At 47.0% G+C, this 18,988-nt stretch overlaps 1 protein-coding gene across 1 annotated transcript in view; it reads left to right on the top strand.

The window, feature by feature from the left end:
• Positions 1-18,988, top strand: part of LOC311103823 (delphilin-like) — a gene marked incomplete at both ends in the record, with an annotated part of 68,705 nt that overhangs the window by 32,131 nt on the left and 17,586 nt on the right. Inside the window, 6 exons of the mRNA XM_084145462.1 lie at positions 8,344-8,619; positions 14,454-14,539; positions 14,878-14,947; positions 16,213-16,521; positions 18,414-18,565; positions 18,742-18,885. Of these exons, the coding sequence (XP_084001588.1) occupies positions 8,344-8,619; positions 14,454-14,539; positions 14,878-14,947; positions 16,213-16,521; positions 18,414-18,565; positions 18,742-18,885 (1,037 nt within the window). The remainder of the gene's footprint in view (positions 1-8,343; positions 8,620-14,453; positions 14,540-14,877; positions 14,948-16,212; positions 16,522-18,413; positions 18,566-18,741; positions 18,886-18,988) is intronic.

The following is an 18,988-nucleotide window of genomic DNA, read 5'->3' as shown; positions in this document are numbered from 1 at the left end:
AAAACTGACGATCAATAAAGTTCCCAGCTGCGCCTGAATCTACGAGCGCCTTATGCTGGGAATGAGGGGAAAACTCTGGAAATACAATATCAATACACATATGCGCAACATATGCGTCGGGGGCCTACTCACTTGAGACGGTCCACCAATGCTCTGCCTACCGCCTCGACTCCTAAAATACCCTCCCCAGTACCGACCAGCAGTGTGTCCTCCGCAGCCAGAGTTGGTGCAGGAGATGGCCCTTCTTCCGGTCTCCCTAAGTGCAGCACCTCCGAGCTCCATAGGGGTAGGGTCGGAGGTGCTGGGGGATGGAATGGACGGCCCCTGATCCGGACGTCCGCAGATTGCCAACAGGTTATCCAGCCTTATTTACATGTCCTCCAGTTGGTCCAGGTTAAGGGTGGTGTCCCTGCAGGCCAGTTCCTGACGAACATCCTCCCGTAGGCTGAATCGGTAGTGGTCGATCAGGGCCCTCTCATTCCATCCTGCGCTGGCAACCAGAGTCCTGAAGTCCAGTGCGAAGTCCTGTGCGCTCCTCTTCCCCTGTCTGAGGTGGAATAGACGTTCCCCCGCCGCTCTCCCCTCCGGTGGATGATCGAATACGGCGGGTGAAATCCTCATAGCGTACTGACGCTGCGTCTATTCCTCCCCACTCGGCGTTGGCCCACTCGAGCGCTTTTCCCGACAGACAGGAGATGAGGGCGGACACGCTCTCATATCCCGAGGGAGCCGGGTGGATGGTAGCCAGGTAGAGCTCTACCTGGAGCAGAAAACCCTGGCACCCGGCAACTGTACCATCGTATGCCCTCGGGAGCGAGAGCCGAATCCCACTGGACCCAGGTGACGAAGGAGTGGACAACGGTGTGGGTGGTTGTGTAGTTGGAGGAGGTGTAGGATAACCACCTCTCTCCCATCGCTCCATAGTGTTCAACACGCGCTCCATTGCGGTGCTGAGAGTCTGGATCATGGTCGCCTGCTGTTGGACACGTTCCTCCACTGATCCGGAAGGAATGAATGTACCTGCTGACTCCATGCGTGTTTCTGTCAGGGTGTCAGTGTGATGCGGTAGGACGAAGTCAGGCGCAGGACACAGAGCTAATCGAAAACGTACTTTACTCGTAGGTAACGTAAATAACAACCTCCACGCAGGGAGGAAACAAACCCGCTCACCAGACGACAACCAAACATGAACAAACACGCACAAAATACAGTGGGAGCCAGAGGGTTAAATAGGGAAGTAATCAATACATAATGGGAACCAGGTGTGAACAATAAAGACAAGACAAGTAGAACACAGAAACATAGATCGGTAGCAGCTAGTACTCCGGCGACAACGAACGCTGAAGCCTGCCTGAGCAAGGAGGAGGAGCAGCCTCGGCTGAATCCGTGACAATTATGGTGTTTATAATGGATGGACCCAGATGATCTGTCACTGGGTGTTTTCACAGACTTTATTATCTCTCTCTCTCTCTCTTTTTCATTATCTTTCATTAACTTTCCTCATCTCTCTTTGATTATCACTGCCTTGGTGTGCACGTGCCCTGTGGATTCAGAGGTGAAGTCACTGTCCTCTCCAGCTTCTTCTAAACTTGACCAGCCAGCTTGTGCCTCTGTCCCAGCCAATCTCCCCATCTCTCCCCACAGATGTGTTCTATTTTTAAGCAGCCTACTTCCTTTAATAAATTCTCCCTTAAATTTCTGAAGCAGTCGCCAGCAGAACTTCTTAAACTGCCGAACAACCCATGGGTTAGCAAGTGCTGGAACACTTTAAAGTTCTGCAAAACATATAGTATGATATGATACAGCTTTGGATAAGAGCGTACAGTGCAGTATGTCCTGAAATGTTATGGGTAGTTATTTGACATTATGTGGGCAAATAGTCAATTGAAAGTCTGAAAATATTGGAGCATTGTTTATATGTCTTGTTAACTGGAGAGTTACAGATACTTTTTATTGCTGTATGTCCTCGCTAATAGTTTGGGTAAAGTTGGTAAATAGTGTTTAAAGAGTCCCCTGTGAGTAGGTTTTCTGGGGGAGATTTCACCGCTGTGCTGTTGGCTACTGTTGTTGCAATTGATGTGTGATTATTTGCTTCATATAACAGACCTCAACTATTTTCTATCCATCCCATTACGTAATTTGCTCATCAGTGGATCTCACAGTCTGTGCTGACCTGCCTCTGTAATTCAGAAGGGACTCTCCTCTCCTCTCTCCCTCCTCACCCGTTCCTCCCTCCATCCTCAGAGAGACGAGACGATTAATCCTTAAGTCTCTTCCATTCTCACTTTGGGTGACACCTTGGACACACATGAGCATTTTGGAATCGAGTGGTTGCCATGACCACCCCTGGGTGACCCAGTAGTCAAGGAAAAGGAAGAGGAGGAGAGGAGGAGGAAGAGGAGCGAAACAAAGAGAGGCGTATCATCTGACGCTGTCCTCCTGAGGATGTTTTGGAGGTTTTTAGAATTTTGAGAGAGAGCGCCACACTTTTTACTCTTCTCTTACTGTTTCCATCTCTCTCTCTCATTGGGCGGCTGGCTTCCTTCCCTGCAGCAAGCTCACCTTCTTTCTCTCTTCCTGTTTCTCCTGGAGAGTTATTTTCTTTATTTAAACCACGAGGACTAATTAGTCTTGTTAAGACGGAGAGACGTCTACTTACCTTCTCATACAGAGCTCTTTCACAACTTCCTGGCACCCTGAAGAGCCATGGGGAGGGATAGGAGCATCTCCCGCCACTTTCGGTATGGTGGTATGTGTGCTTTCATCTTAGTTGTGTTCTTACCTTGTTTAGCGCTGAGTTGACATTAGGTTGGAGCATTTGTTGATGTTGTTATTACTAAAGCTTGGACATGAGAGTTTTAGTGATTTCTCTTTTGTCAAAACATATTGCCTTATTGTGAAAATAGCATCAACTGAGAATTTGTGCCCTTGGCTTACAATAGTGTTTCTATTGCTTGAAGTCCATATTAAAGTTTTATATTATTCCGTAAAATAAATACAATGTTTGCAATTATTGAAACACGTGTATGTGTAATAGTTAAATCTCCCTGTACCTTATAATGTTGACCATAGATGGACCTATTTTTCACTGTGTTATGCTAAAGGTATTACAAGACATAATACGGCACCCCATTACTTTGTCCATTTATAGTTGCTGTGTCTAAGCTCTCCTCTCTCTACCCTGGTAGGCTACAGTAACAGCCTACTACACATCGGCATGTGAATCTGATTTCTCATCTCTCCTAACTGGGTCTCAGGAGATAATTGACATGGTTTTTCCTTAATAAGTTTCCCATATTCTGGTTGTCATTGATCCCTGAGCGTGGCGCGTCCTTGATCCACCCCTCCTCCATCTCTAGTTATAGATAGACACAACCTGCTTTTAATTGAGGGCATAGCGAAGCCTTCATCACAGGGGCCTACATCACTACTCAACATGGAAGAATCATTTAAGTTTCCTTTAACTTTGGTTCAGAGCAGAAAGGTCTGATGCCGTGTTGTTTCACCTATCCTAAGTTTTCAGACCCTGTGCACAAGAGGTTGGGTCTAGGTAGGACAAAGTGCTTGGGAGTGGGACCGAAAGACAAGGGAACTGGGCCTGTAGTGTGGACTGGATATAGTTTTTCTAAGTTTCTCATCCTCCATTTTGTCTTGACTGCATGGTGAGTGACCTCTCAATAGAGGCTCAATGGCCTACATAGCCTAACCCTAGCCTTTTGAAGTATATTACATGACTACCTGGAACTACAGCAGGTAGGCCTAGCACTCCAAGGCCTATTAAAATAACCTCTTTCTCTCTCTTGCTCTTTCTCCCTTTCTCTCTGCCTCTATTTCTGTCTCTATGGTAGGCTTAGTCTGTTAACTTGTTACATTCAGGTGCATGGCTCTGAAGAGTTGTGGCAGGGAGGCAAAAAGAGCTAAGTACATTTGAGTTTGGTGCTATTCATAGGTTGTGGAAATAATTAGAATAAGAATAATTATATGAGGGAAACCTGCCACTCAAACAAGAATCATTGTGCTTATTACTGTGTTATGCAACCCAGAACTAAAATCTCGCTTAATTTGGTCAGATACTGTCCACAAGATTAATGATTTCTCTGTAATGCTCAGCCTCTTTTCATATTTCAGTTCTCCTGCTGCAGTGCCAGGGCTTTCCTCTGGGTGACAGTAGAGAGTGGTCTGTACCTGTGTTGCTGGTGCAACCAGGGATGGTGACTGATGACTCCATATTGTGGATAAATATGGAAATGTACAATGGCCTCAATTTAAAAACACCAACCTGCCGATTGTTTTAAATTTATCAACTGTGGTTTCTATGAAGACCACTACAAATAGGGCCCATTTTTTGAAGAATGTTTAGCAATCCAACCCCTAATGTAGCCTACTGTATTCTCCAGGGTGGAAGGTATGGAGGAGTATGACAGGGTCAGTTTTGGTGTTGATTGTGTTACCAATAGTCTTTGATTGTATCTGTGTATCTAAATGTGTTGATACTTAAGGAGTAGTTTGGGGCACACAAACACACACACACACACACACACACACACACACACCCCTGTCCTTAACCAGCCGCACATCTCCCAGTCACAGACAGTCTGCTATTATTTCAATACATTTCCAATTATCCTAATCAGGCTGCATTCGATGTCTGCTAAATGCCTGTGGTGCTCCACTAATGCTTTGCTCTTTTGGTGACTGGAGAGTTCTCCACAAAGGATAACATTCTGCTATAGCGAACTCGTCTGCCCCCTCGCTGGATAATCACTCTGGGACACACACGGAAACTCACACACACACACAAACAACAATGTGGAGAGGTCAAGAGGAAGGTGTTGGCTGACGGCAGTATGGCAGGGTGTGCGTAGGAGGCAAGGTGGCCAGGTCAGGACTAGCTGGCTGTCTGTCTGGATGGACGGATGGCTGCTGGCTGGGAAGCATTTAATTATAGTGTCTGTTTTGTCTGTCTGACTATTATTATTCACTAGTATTATGGTGTGATACAGTAGGTGACCATTTCTCCTTCTATAATTGACCTGCTCTAATGCTTATCAGACACCGTGTCAACCCTATTGTCTCAGCAATCAAGAAAAACTGAATACAGTATATGGTATATACAAAATACTAAAAACAGGACACGCAATAGCCAAGTCAAGCTATTCTAAATACAAGGCTCTGGCAATAAGTTTGGACTGTGTGAGTAGTTTTACTGCTATTCACTCCTGTATACTTGTGTACTGTCTACCTGTGTGAGTCATTGTCTCAGTTCAGAAATAGAGGAGTGACAGAGGGGCTCAACATTTAGAAATAGAGGATTGAAAGAGGAGCTCATTATCTAGAAATAGAGGAGTGACCGAGGGGCTCAACATTTAGAAATAGAGGAGTGACAGAGGGGCTCAACATTTAGAAATAGAGGAGTGACAGAGGGGCTCAACATTTAGAAATAGAGGAGTGACCGAGGGGCTCAACATTTAGAAATAGAGGAGTGACCGAGGGGCTCAACATTTAGAAATAGAGGAGTGACAGAGGGGCTCAACATTTAGAAATAGAGGAGTGACAGAGGGGCTCAACATTTAGAAATAGAGGAGCAACAGAGGGGCTCAACATTTAGAAATAGAGGAGTGACAGAGGGGCTCAACATTTAGAAATAGAGGAGTGACCGAGGGGCTCAACATTTAGAAATAGAGGAGTGACAGAGGGGCTCAACATTTAGAAATAGAGGAGTGACAGAGGGGCTCAACATTTAGAAATAGAGGAGTGACAGAGGGGCTCAACATTTAGAAATAGAGGAGCGACAGAGGGGCTCAACATTTAGAAATAGAGGAGTGACAGAGGGGCTCAACATTTAGAAATAGAGGAGTGACAGAGGGGCTCAACATTTAGAAATAGAGGAGTGACAGAGGGGCTCAACATTTAGAAATAGAGGAGCGACAGAGGGGCTCAACATTTAGAAATAGAGGAGTGACAGAGGGGCTCAACATTTAGAAATAGAGGAGTGACAGAGGGGCTCAACATTTAGAAATAGAGGAGTGACAGAGGGGCTCGACATTTCAACATCTTATATCGATCTTTAATTAAAACAGAATGTCACCATTCAATCTCCCTCCTCCACACTAGCTTCCTCCTAAGACTCTTCTCTGATTGATTCCAGAAGTAGGATTCCAAATATCTGTGTGTGTGTGTGTGTGTGTGTGTGTGCCTGTATTCATGAACGCTTGCTCATTCGCTTGTATTATATCATTTAACTTCCTGATCCATTGCTTAAGAACATTCATATGCCTTTCATTGGTTGGTCTTTTGTGCCTTGATTAGAAATCTGTCCCTGAGGATGAATGTTCTAGCGAACACCATCACTTCCTCCCCCTGGTGTTTCATCAAACATGGTATGGCAGCTGATTATTAAAGGATAGTGTGTAGGTGATAATATGCATATCCCAAAATGTCTATTCCAGTGCCAAAAAGATAGTGTATGCTGCTCCTGTGCTTTATTCCTGCACCCACATTGGCAATGTTTCGACTCCAACAGCTTTGGTCTTATAAAACAAACTCACTATAGGTTTACAGAGGAGCGGTCCTACTACATCTTTTCTTTGCGTCTTCATTAATGTGTTCGAAGACCATCTGCTGTATCATTTACATATTATGTAAACTGTAATATAACAGCTTGGAAACAAAGACAAAATCTTTCTTCCTCTGCTTGGTTGAATCACTTTATTCTCAACAGTGGGATGTGTGCTATAGAGGGAACTTTATACAGTTGTGTTTGACAGCTGTGTAGGCATCACTCTGCTAATGTATTGTAGCTCAATTTGACAGAAACAATTCAATACTTACGCGAGAGAAAGAGACAGAGACACAGAGAGAGAGAGAGAGAGAGAGTGCAGGGATGGAGTGGGAAATAGAGATATGGAGAGGGGGAGTTTTCTTTATAGAGGTGGTATACAGAGGGATTGTGTCTGCTCTCGTTCCCGTACAGTAGCTGTGTGCTGCTGTCACTTCTTCAGGGCGTTCACACCTGGAGCTGCTAGTGAGAGAGGCTCAGGGAAGGGTCTACGCTATCCTCATCTCCACCAACAGACACACACTCAGTAGAGCTACTGTTGACCTACCTCCTCTCTTCCCCTATCTGCTGTCTCACCTCGCTCAACTCTCTCCCAGGGGATTCTATGGATAGAGAGTTGCTGATGCTGCTGATTTCACATCAGTTATTTGGATACCAAGCTGCATACAGAACTCATCTCATCTGATAGCCTAACTGTTTCTATCTCCTTTATGCTGATTGGACTAAATGTGTTTTTAAAGATCATTATATGGGATTTATAAGCTTTTCACCATCAACTGAGATGCTTTTTCTCAACCTGGATGCTATTTGTGTTATATCAACGCCTGCTGTACTGGATGGTGTTTACTAGCTTTTGGAGGATTTGGATTGAAACCCTCTGTGTCTGTCTCTTGAGTCTGTGTTCACCAGCCTGTTAAAGTCTGTTGTGTTCTCCAAGGAGCGCTTCCTGAACCACCACAGGGTGCCTGGTTGGTAGCCTGTGGTTCCCCAAATATGTGACTTTAGAGTGGACTGGACCCTAGGGAAAGGAGCCACTGACAGCTCACAGGAATCCAAATAAAAGGAAATTAAGAACTCTTTCTCTCTCTCTCTCTCTCTCTCTCTCTCTCTCTCTCTCTCTCTCTCTCTCTCTCTCTCTCTGTCACTCACACTCTCTCTCTCTCTCTCTCTCTCTGTCACTCACACTCTTTCTCTCACTCTCTCTCTCACTCACTCACACTCTCTCTCTCTCTCTCTCTCTCACTCACACTTTTTATCTCTCTCTCTCTCTCTCTCTCTGTCTCGCTCTCTCTCTCTCTCTCTCTCTGTCTCTCTCGCTCTCTCTCTCTCTCTCTCTCTCTCTCTCTCTCTCTGTCACTCACACTCTTTCTCTCACTCTCTCTCTCACTCACTCACACTCTTTCTCTCCCTCCCTCCCTCCCTCTCTCTCTCTCTCTCTCTCTCTCACTCACACTTTTTCTCTCTCTCTCTCTCTGTCTCTCTCGCTCTCTCTCTCTCTCTGTCTCTCTGTCTCTCTGTCTCTCTCTGTCTCTCTCTCTCACACACTCTTTCTCTCTCTCTCTCTGTCTCACTCACACTCTTTCTCTCTGTCCCTTTCTCTCTCACTCACACTCTTTCACTCACTCTCTCACTCACACTCTCTCTCTCACTCACACTCTCTCTCTCTCCTCTGAAACAGTGCTGGTTCTTCTAAGTCTCTAGTAGCCTCTCTGACTGTGGGTCTGACCATTGCCAGTAACAGAATAGGGTTTCATGTTTACTATTCCATCCACCATGTTTGCCAGAATCTTCATTCCTAAGAAGCACCGGGAGCGCTTCGATGACGTCGTGTCCCAGAGCCTGATCGGCCGGCTCAAGGGGAGGAGCTTCAGCGACCCCAGCCGCAACCGCCTGCGCCGAAGCCGCAGCGAGGACCACCCGGAGCGCCTGCTGGTGTCCACCCGGGCCAGCTCCGTCCCCCGAACGCATGCCGAGGAGGGCGTGATGCCCCCCATCCGTGGCCTCAGGAAGACCACCTCACTCATCGCGGGGCACGCTGGAAACGCTGCAGCCCTTCGCAGGTAAGAGTCTTTAGCCTGATTCACACTTCAGGGAATATTGTATGGTTACATAAACTATGGTGGATGCGTAACCAGGCCAGTGCAGTAACAGCTTGGCTTGGCTTGGTATTGCCCTATAGTGTGAATTAGGCTCTAATTGGCCAGTCGGTCAATGATAGTACAGAGTTTTAGTTGACCACCCTGGCCTTAGCCAATGATAGTACAAAGTCTTAGTTGACTATGCTGATAAGCCCACGCTTGCTGATGATTGATATGTTGGATCAGGTATTATAGAATGAAGTCTGTCAGTTAGTCATCTGGAAAAGTGGCATAGACAAGACTCTCTGTGTTACAGTGAGGGAAAAAAGTATTTGATCCCCTGCTGATTTTGTATGTTTGCCCACTGACAAAGAAATGATCAGTCTATAATTTTAGTGGTAGGTTTATTTGAACAGTGAGAGACAGAATAACAACAAAGAAATCCAGAAAAAAGCATGTCAAAAGTGTTAAAAATTTATTTGCATTTTATTGAGGTAAATAAGTATTTGACCCCCTCTCAATCAGAAAGATTTCTGGCTCCCAGGTGTCTTTTATACAGGTAACGAGCTGAGATTAGTAGCACACTCTTAAAGGGAGTGCTCCTAATCTCAGCTTGTTACCTGTATAAAATACACCTGTCCACAGAAGCAATCAATCAATCAGATTCCAAACTCTCCACCATGGCCAAGACCAAAGAGCTCTCCAAGGATGTCAGGGACAAGATTGTAGACCTACACAAGGCTGGAATGGGCTACAAGACTATCGCCAAGCAGCTTGGTGAGAAGGTGACAACAGTTGGTGCGATTATTCGCAAATGGAAGAAACACAAAAGAACTGTAAATCTCCCTCGGCCTGGGGCTCCATGCAAGATCTCACCTCGTGGAGTTGCAATGATCATGAGAACGGTGAGGAATCAGCCCAGAACTACACGGGAGGATCTTGTCAATGATCTCAAGGCAGCTGGGACCATAGTCACCAAGAAAACAATTGGTAACACACTACGCCGTGAAGGACTGAAATCCTGCAGCGCCCGCAATGTCCCCCTGCTCAAGAAAGCACATATACAGGCCAGTCTGAAGTTGAACATCTGAATGATTCAGAGGAGAACTGGGTGAAAGTGTTGTGGTCAGATGAGACCAAAATGGAGCTCTTTGGCATCAACTCAACTCGCTGTGTTTGGAGGAGGAGGAATGCTGCCTATGACCCCAAGAACACCATCCCCACCGTCAAACATGGAGGTGGAAACATTATGCTTTGGGGGTGTTTTTCTGCTAAGGGGACAGGACAACTTCACCGCATCAAAGGGACGATGGACGGGGCCATGTACCGTCAAATCTTGGGTGAGAACCTCCTTCCCTCAGCCAGGGCATTGAAAATGGGTCGTAGATGGCTATTCCAGCATGACAATGACCCAAAACACACAGCCAAGGCAACAAAGGAGTGGCTCAAGAAGAAGCACATTAAGGTCCTGGAGTGGCCTAGCCAGTCTCCAGACCTTAATCCCATAGAAAATCTGTGGAGGGAGCTGAATGTTCGAGTTGCCAAACATCAGCCTCGAAACCTTAATGACTTGGAGAAGATCTGCAAAGAGGAGTGGGACAAAATCCCTCCTGAGATGTGTGCAAACCTGGTGGCCAACTACAAGAAACGTCTGACCTCTGTGATTGCCAACAAGGGTTTTGCCACCAAGTACTAAGTCATGTTTTGCAGAGGGGTCAAATACTTATTTCCCTCATTAAAATGCAAATCAATTTATAACATTTTTGACATGCGTTTTTCTGGATTTTGTTGTTGTTATTCTGTCTCTCACTGTTCAAATAAACCTACCATTAAAATTATAGACTGATCATGTCTTTGTCAGTGGGCAAACGTACAAAATCAGCAGGGGATCAAATACTTTTTTCCCTCACTGTATAATGTTTTAGCCTATATACTGGTGCTGTATGTTGATTCAATGTGTTTGAAGCAATACATCATATAAATGTTATCCTCAAGGCATGTCATTTATAGCCATTAATGAAACTGCCCATCATTCTCCTCTCCAGTCCTGTCAATTACTTCATTAGCTAACATTTACAGCTAAATGTATCACATTTGACAGAGATTACTATACTAGCATGGCCTGTGTGTAGGAGTGTGTTCAAATAGACACATCACTGTCAGTCTACAGAAAACAACACACTCTATGTCTATTTGAAGCCTTGTTTTGACTGTACCTGCCCTTACAGAAAAACCACATGATTTCACATGTGAAATTTCACATGAAATCATGTAGTAAAACAGTGTTGTATTAAAACGTGTTTTTGGAACACTTTACATGTTTTCACGTGTAGTTTCATGTTATCACGTTGCTTTACGTGTTATCACATGAAAACATGTGTTTTTGGAACACTTCACGTGTTCACGTGAAATTGATGTGGTTTGTCCCATAAGGGTGCATACTGTCACGATCGTCGTAGGAATGAGTAGACCAAGGCGCAGCGTGTGAAACAAACATGACTTTAATTAGTTAAAGTATACCAAACAAAACACGACTCGTGAAGTCCACGGTAAACAAATACCGACACGGAACAAAAACCCACAAACACAAAGTGAAACACAGACAGTTAAATATGGCTCCCAATCAGAGACAACCAGCCGACAGCTGACACTCGTTGCCTCTGATTGGGAGTCACACAGGCAAACATAGAAACAGACAACCTAGAACCCCCAACATAGACATATCACACATAGAATAAACACACCCTGGCTCAACAAATAGAGTCCCAGAGCCAGGGTGTGACAGTACCCCCCCCTAAAGGCGCGGACTGCGACCGCGCCTAAATACGAGCAAAACAGGGGAGGGCTGGGTGGGCATTCCTCCTCGGCGGCGGCTCCGGCTCCGGTCTTGCCCACCACCCTCCAACAAACCCCCCATAGCGCCCCTGGTCCGGTCTGGCCCCGCTGGCTGGAGCTGGACTGGACGTAGCAGGAGCGGTAGGCTTCAGCTCCTTAGTGGAGCAGTTGAGCGGTACCTGAATTGGCACCGATGACCCAGGCACGGGTTGTGCCGGACTGACGACTCGCACCCCTGGCTTGGTGCGAGTGGCAGGAACGGGCCGGGCCGGCGACGCGCACCATAGACTTGGTGCGAGTGGCAGGAACAGGCCGGACCGGGCTGGCGACGCGCACCGTAGACTTGGTGCGTGGAGCAGGGACAGGCCGGGCCGGGCTGGCGACGCACCCCGTAGGCTTGGTGCGTGGAGCAGGGACAGGCTGGGCTGGGCTGGCGACGCACACCGTAGGCTCGGTGCGTGGAGCAGGAACAGGCCGGGCTGGGCTGGCGACGCACACCGTAGGCTTGGTGCGTGGAGCAGCAACTGGCCGGACTGGGCTGGCGACGCACACCGTAGGCTTGGTGCGTGGAGCAGGGACAGGCCGGGCTGGGCTGGCGACGCACACCGTAGGCTTGGTGCGTGGAGCAGGGACAGGCCGGGCCGGGCTGGCGACGCACACCGTAGGCTTGGTGCGTGGAGCAAGGACAGGCCGGGCTGGGCTGTCGACGCACACCGTAGGCTTGGTGCGTGGAGCAGGGACAGGCCGGACTGGGCTGGCAACGCACACCGTAGGCTTGGTGCGTGGAGCAGGGACAGGCCGGACTGGGCTATGGAGACGGATAGGAGACCTGGAGTGAAGAGCTGCCACAACCCGTCCTGGCTGAATGCCTACCTTCACACACTCTGTGTGAGGCATCAGCACAGGACGTACAGGGCTGTGTACCCGTACTGGCATAACAGCACGTGACACTGGCGCAGGATATCCGGGACCGAGGAGAGGCACTGGAGGCCACGAGCGCTGAGCCGGCACACTCCGTCCTGGCTGCATGCCCACCTTCGCACAACACGTGCGGGGTGCTCGCACAGGACGTACCGGACTATGCCGGACCACTCGTGGCACAGTGCGCAGCTCCGCATACCGCGGAACCTGCCCAGTCTCATGCTGCCATGCCTGAGTACGGGGAGTTGGCTCTGCTCTCCATCCAGGCTCCGCCAACCTGTCTTCTGGCCCCCAAAACCCGGTGGCCTCCTCTCCTAATCTCCCAATTCGCCCTGTGGCAGCCTCCTGCTGCCCAGTCGCCCATGCCGTGTGCCCCCCCCCCTAAAAAATTATTGGGGGTGCCTCTCGCCTGTCCGACCACGGCCCGGTTGACGCCGCTTCTCCACTCCTGCCTGGATCTCCCCCTTCATCGCCTTCCGGTACCGGACGGCCTCCTCCTTCGTAATCTGCCCCCAGCCGAGGAGGACATCCACCAGCGTTACCTCCTGTGTGTGTTCCTGGACACGCTGCTTGGTCCTGGTTTGGTGGGTTTTTCTGTCACGATCGTCGTAGGAGTGAGTAGACCAAGGTGCAGCGTGTGAAACAAACATGACTTTAATTAGTTAAAGTATACCAAACAAAACACGACTCGTGAAGTCCACGGTAAACAAATACCGACACGGAACAAAAACCCACAAACACAAAGTGAAACACAGACAGTTAAATATGGCTCCCAATCAGAGACAACCAGCCGACAGCTGACACTCGTTGCCTCTGATTGGGAGTCACACAGGCAAACATAGAAACAGACAACCTAGAACCCCCAACATAGACATATCACACATAGAATAAACACACCCTGGCTCAACAAATAGAGTCCCAGAGCCAGGGTGTGACACATACATGATAGAAAGTTCAAGATAGTGTCACTGTTTTAGGAATAGAAAGCACCTTTATGATGATTCCTTGCAACTTGATGCTGGCTTCCTGCTCTGACAGTACAACACTGAATATTAATGCTCTAGAGTAGACTATAAATACTCAGAGAGAAAAACAGACTAAATAATCTAAATAATACCACAGAAGTGCAAAGAGAGAATCACAAGGAATGCCCACCTTTTTCTGTGGCCCTAACTTAGCCAAACAAATAATGAAGCAACATTGTCCCTCGGGGATGGAGTGTCTATGTTTAAGTGAATGCAGGGTGGGCTGTTCAGTCTGGCTGTGGATATAAAGTAACTTGTGTACAAGACTCTGAATGTGTACCAAATGGTACCCTATTCCCTATAAAGTGCACTACTTTTGAGTATAGCCATATGGACCCTGGTCAAAAGTAGTGTAATAAATAGGGGATAGGGTGCCATTTGGGACAGTCTCTCAAAGTGTTCCTCGTATATGAATCCAATCAGTGAAGTGATATATGTATTTCAGTACAGCAGGTAGAGTAGTTGTAACCTCATTATTACAGTACTTTCCAACTGCATGTTTTTATTTGTTTACACCTGAAATGGAGAGTGTATACTGCAGACCCTCCATAGACTCTAATAGGTTTTAAATGAGACAATTCTCAGTTGGTAGAGCATGGCGCTTGCAACGCCAGGGTTGTGGGTTCATTTCCCACGGGGGGCCAGTATGAAAAATGTATGCACACACTAACTGTAAGTCGCTCTGGATAAGAGCGTCTGCTAAATGACTAAAATGTAAATGTAAATTCAACATCATTTTTAGATTACACACTAATCCCAAGGATTACCCAGAGGAGATTATATGGTAACAAGCCATATATTGAGGCAGGGTGGGGGTGCAGTTTGGGGGGCACAATGAAACATGGCTACAGCTGTCCCTTTTGAATCACTTTCACATGTTCTGTTTCCATGTAATTTCACCAGTCTGTTCCCTAAAGCAGGAGCCACCTTACCAAGGGTTAGGGTGAGTGAGCCACCTTACCAAGGGTTAGGGTTAGTGAGCCACCTTACCAAGGCCATATCCATTCATGTGTGTTGTTTCTATCTGTACTGCAGGACGGTGAGAGTCTGCAAAGGGAACCTGAGTTTTGGATTCACCCTCAGGGGCCATGCACCTGTATGGATCGACTCAGTCATCCCAGGTAGGTTGCTTACAGCAGTGTGTGTGTGTGTGTGTTTGTGCAGACAGGCATGCACACATGCGCACAGACACAGACACATGGATACACACACACAACACACCATGTGGGCAAGTGTCAAATGCACAGACTGGTGCCAATCAAGGCATATTTATTGTCAACCTGTATGTCGTGTTGCCACAGTGTTCACACCAGCTATGTGCTGAGGCTTTCTGGAGGTCCATCTGTGAGCACAGACTCTGTAGCCTATATTATCTCTCTCTCTCTCTCTCTCTCTCTCTCTCTCTCTCTCTCTCTCTCTCTCTCTCTCTCTCTCTCTCTCTCTCTCTCTCTCTCTCCAGGGAGTCCAGCAGATAAGGCGGGGCTCAAACCTGGAGACCGTATCCTGTTCCTCAATGGACTTGACATGAGGTTAGACAGCATTCGAAATGAGGCTTAGTCGATTTATATAGAAACATATGATTTACTGGTTCATTGACGTTTGTTTGTATTTACATTTACATTTTTACATTTTAGTCATTTAGCAGACGCTCTTATCCAGAGCGACTTACAGTTAGCACATACATTATTTTTATCGAACCCACAACCCTGGCGTTGCAAACGCCATGCTCTACCAACTGAGCTACATCCCCTGCCGGCCATTCCCTCCCCTACCCTGGACGACGCTGGGCCAATTGTGCGCCGCCCCATGGGTCTCCCGGTCGCGGCCGGCTACGACAGAGCCTGGATTCGAACCAGGATCTCTAGTGGCACAGCTAGCACTGCGATGCAGTGCCTTAGACCACTGCGCCACTCGAGGAGGTTGTCAAGCCAACCTCCTCTTGTTGTATTTACTTCAGGCTACTGCTTTTGTTTCTTGACCTCAGGTAGCTAACTGTAAGCTTTGTATGGATTTGGAAACCAGTGTTCATATCTCACACTCTTGTAGTGACAGAATAATACAACTTTTTTTAAATAGATGAAAGAACAAGCATTACCTGACAGCTGTGTTGTATTGAATTGGTTAATTACTTAGAGTGTGGATAAACAGCAGAGTAGTTTCCTCTGCAGTGGTAGTTTGTGGTAGGGATCAGAGCCTTAGATACTGTAGTATAGAGACTTCAATATAAGGTTTTGGTTCCGGCCTTTTCAGTTGTTTCCATTAGAATGTGCTACTTTATGGGGTATTGGGCGGCGCATAATTGGCCCTGCGTCGTCCAGGGTAGGGGAGGGAATGGCCGGCAGGTATGTAGCTCAGTTGGTAGAGCATGGCGTTTGCAACGCCAGGGTTGTGGGTTCAATTCCGACGGGGGGCCAGTATGAAAAATAAAATAATGTATGCACTCACTAACTGTAAGTCGCTCTGGATAAGAGCATCTGCTAAATGACTAAAATATAAATATATGTATGGTTCCAAAAGGGTTATTTGGCTGTCCCCATAGGAGAACCCTTTTTGGTTCTAGGTAGAACTATTTTGGGTTCAATATAGAACCTCTGTTTAAAGGATTCTACATGGAACTCAAAAGGGTTCTACCTGGGACCAAAAAGGGTTATTCAAAGGGTTCTCCTATTGGGACAGCCGAATAACCATTTTAGGTTCTAGATAGCACCTTTTTTTTCTAAGAGTGTAGTGGTGATCATGGTAGAGAGTCTGTAGTATATTGACACTATCTCTGTATCTCAATATGTGTCTGAAGGAGTTGTTCCCATGAGAAGGTCGTCTCCATGCTGCAGGGCAGCGGTGCCATGCCCACCCTGGTCGTGGAGGAAGGCCCCCCCACCTTCACGCTGGCCGAGCCCGAGCAGCCAGGAGGGCCAGGGAGGGCGTCCCCGGGTGGAGGCGTCCCCCGCTCCCCAGTGCTCAACTCCCTGCAGTGGGTGGCTGAGATCCTGCCTTCCTCTATCAGGGTCCAGGGGCGCACCTTCGGACAGCAGCTGGAGCACCTGCTCACTATCCAGGAGAGATACACCATCTGCAAAGCCCTGGAGAACTTCTTCCAGCATAGGTGAGAGGGAGGGAGGGAGGGAAGGATAGGGAGGGAGGGAGAGGGGGAGGGAGAGACAGTGAGAGAAATCAGAGAAAGCTACAAAATATGTCGAGAGAGAGTGAAAGAGAGATTGAAAGAGAGAGTGAAAGAGTGAGTGGAAGAGAGATTGAAAGAGAGTGAAAGAGAGAGTGAAAGAGAGATTGAAAGAGTGAGTGAAAGAGAGATTGCAAGCGAGTTTGAAAGAGAGAGTGAAAGAGGGAGTGAAAGAGAGAGTGGGTGTGAAAGAAGAGATAACCTACTGGTTTGAGAGACCATGGTACAGAAACAGGACCTTCAGCCCTACAATTACAGTGGCTTGCGAAAGTATTCACCCCCCTTGGCATTTTTCCTATTTTGTTGCCTTATCCTGGAATTAAAATGGATTTTTTGGGGGGTTTGTATCATTTGATATACACAACATGCCTACCACTTTGAAGATGCAAAATAAAAAAAATGTGTGAAACAAACAAGAAATAAGACAAAAAAACAGAAAACTTGAGCGTGCATAACTATTCACCCCCCCAAAATCAATGCTTTGTAGAGCCACCTTTTGCAGCAATTACAGCTGCAAGTCTCTTGGGGTATGTCTCTATAAGCTTGGCACATCTAGCCACTGGGATTTTTGCCCATTCTTCAAGGCAAAACTGCTCCAGCTCCTTCAAGTTGGAAGGGTTTCTCTGGTGTACAGCAATCTTTAAGTCATACCAAATATTCTCAATTGGATTGAGGTCTGGGCTTTGACTAGGCCATTCCAAGACATTTAAATGTTTCCCCTTAAACCACTCAAGTGTTGCTTTAGCAGTATGCTTAGGGTCATTGTTCTGCTGGAAGGTGAACCTCCGTCCCAGTCTCAAATCTCTGGAAGACTGAAACAGGTTTCCCTCAAGAATTTCCTTGTATTTATCGCCATCCATCATTCCTTCAATTCTGACCAGTTTCCCAGTCCCTGCCGATGAAAAACATCCCCACAGCATGATGCTGCCACCACCATGCTTCACTGTGGGGATGGTGTTCTCGAGGTGATGAGAGTTGTTGGGTTTGCGCCAGACATAGCGTTTTCCTTGATGGCCAAAAAGCTAAATTTTAGTCTCATCTGACCAGAGTACTTTCTATGTTTGGGGAGTCTCCCACATGCCTTTTGGCAAACACCAAACTTGTTTGCTTATTTTATTCTTCAAGCAATGGCTTTTTTCTGGCCACTCTTCCGTAAAGCCCAGCTCAAAGTTTCTGATATTTTTTCATAACCCAACCCTGATCTGTAATTCTCCACAACTTTGTCCCTGACCTGTTTGGAGAGCTCCTTGGTCTTCATGGTGCCGCTTGCTTGGTGGTGCCCCGTGCTTAGTGGTGTTGCAGACTCTGGGGCCTTTCAGAACAGGTGTATATATACTGAGATCATGAGACAGATCATGTGACACTTAGATTGCACACAGGTGGACTTTATTTAACTAATTATGTGACTTCTGAAGGTAATTGGTTGCACCAGATCTTATTTAGGGACTTCATAGCAAAGGGGGTGAATATATATGCATGCGCCACTTTTCCGTTATTTATTTTTTAGAATTCTTTAAAACAAGGTATTTGTTTCATTTCACTTGACCAATTTGGACTATTTTGTGTATGTCCATTACATGAAATCCAAATAAAATGTGATTTAAATTATAGGTTGTAATGCAACAAAATAGGAAAAACGCCAAGGGGGATGAATACTTTTGCAAGACACTGTACACTGTCTAGAATATGTTACCATCATTTTCTCTTCATGCAAGGTTCTGTAAGACCACTGTATTAGCGTGACCAATGATTAGACAGCCAGATGACCCTAACCCCGCCAAGCCCCTCCCCCCTCCTCTCTGTTTCCATGGCGACAGGAATGTTGACACTCTGATCGTGGACGTTTTCCCGGTGTTGGACACGCCAGCCAAGCAGGTGATCTGGCGTTTTGTCTACCAGCTTCTGACCTACGAAGAGCAGGAGCACTGCCAGAGCAAGATATCACGTTTCCTCGGTTACAAGACTGCAGGTGGGTTCTGGGAGGTGTGTGTGTATGTGTTTGCTTATGCAAGTATATGTGATATCTGCGTGTACATTTGTGATTTTTGGGGGTGTATGTGTAGATATGAAAGAGAACGTCAATCTGTGATTGTGTCTGTGTGTGTGTGTGTGTACACTGACATACACACACTGTGTGTATTCTAGCGCCAGCCCCCCCACCTGAGCCAGAGCCCGCCCCCGAGCCCCATCGCCGTAGCAGCTCCATGAAAGTGACAGGAACCGCCTACAGGGCCAGCATGCGTGGGCGGAGCTCTGACGACCTCGTCATCGGCACTCACCTGGGGATGGGTACTTGCGTTTGTCTTTGTCCTTCATCTTCATCACCAGTAAAAGTAGCACCATCATTACTATCAGTGGCTATATCATCGTCATCATCATCATTATTATCACC

Source organism: Coregonus lavaretus, assembly GCF_964263955.1.
Source record: "Coregonus lavaretus genome assembly, chromosome: 2".
NCBI lineage: Eukaryota > Metazoa > Chordata > Actinopteri > Salmoniformes > Salmonidae > Coregonus > Coregonus lavaretus.
The sequence above is the reverse complement of the archived record's forward strand: the minus strand, read 5'-3'. Positions and strand labels throughout refer to the sequence as shown.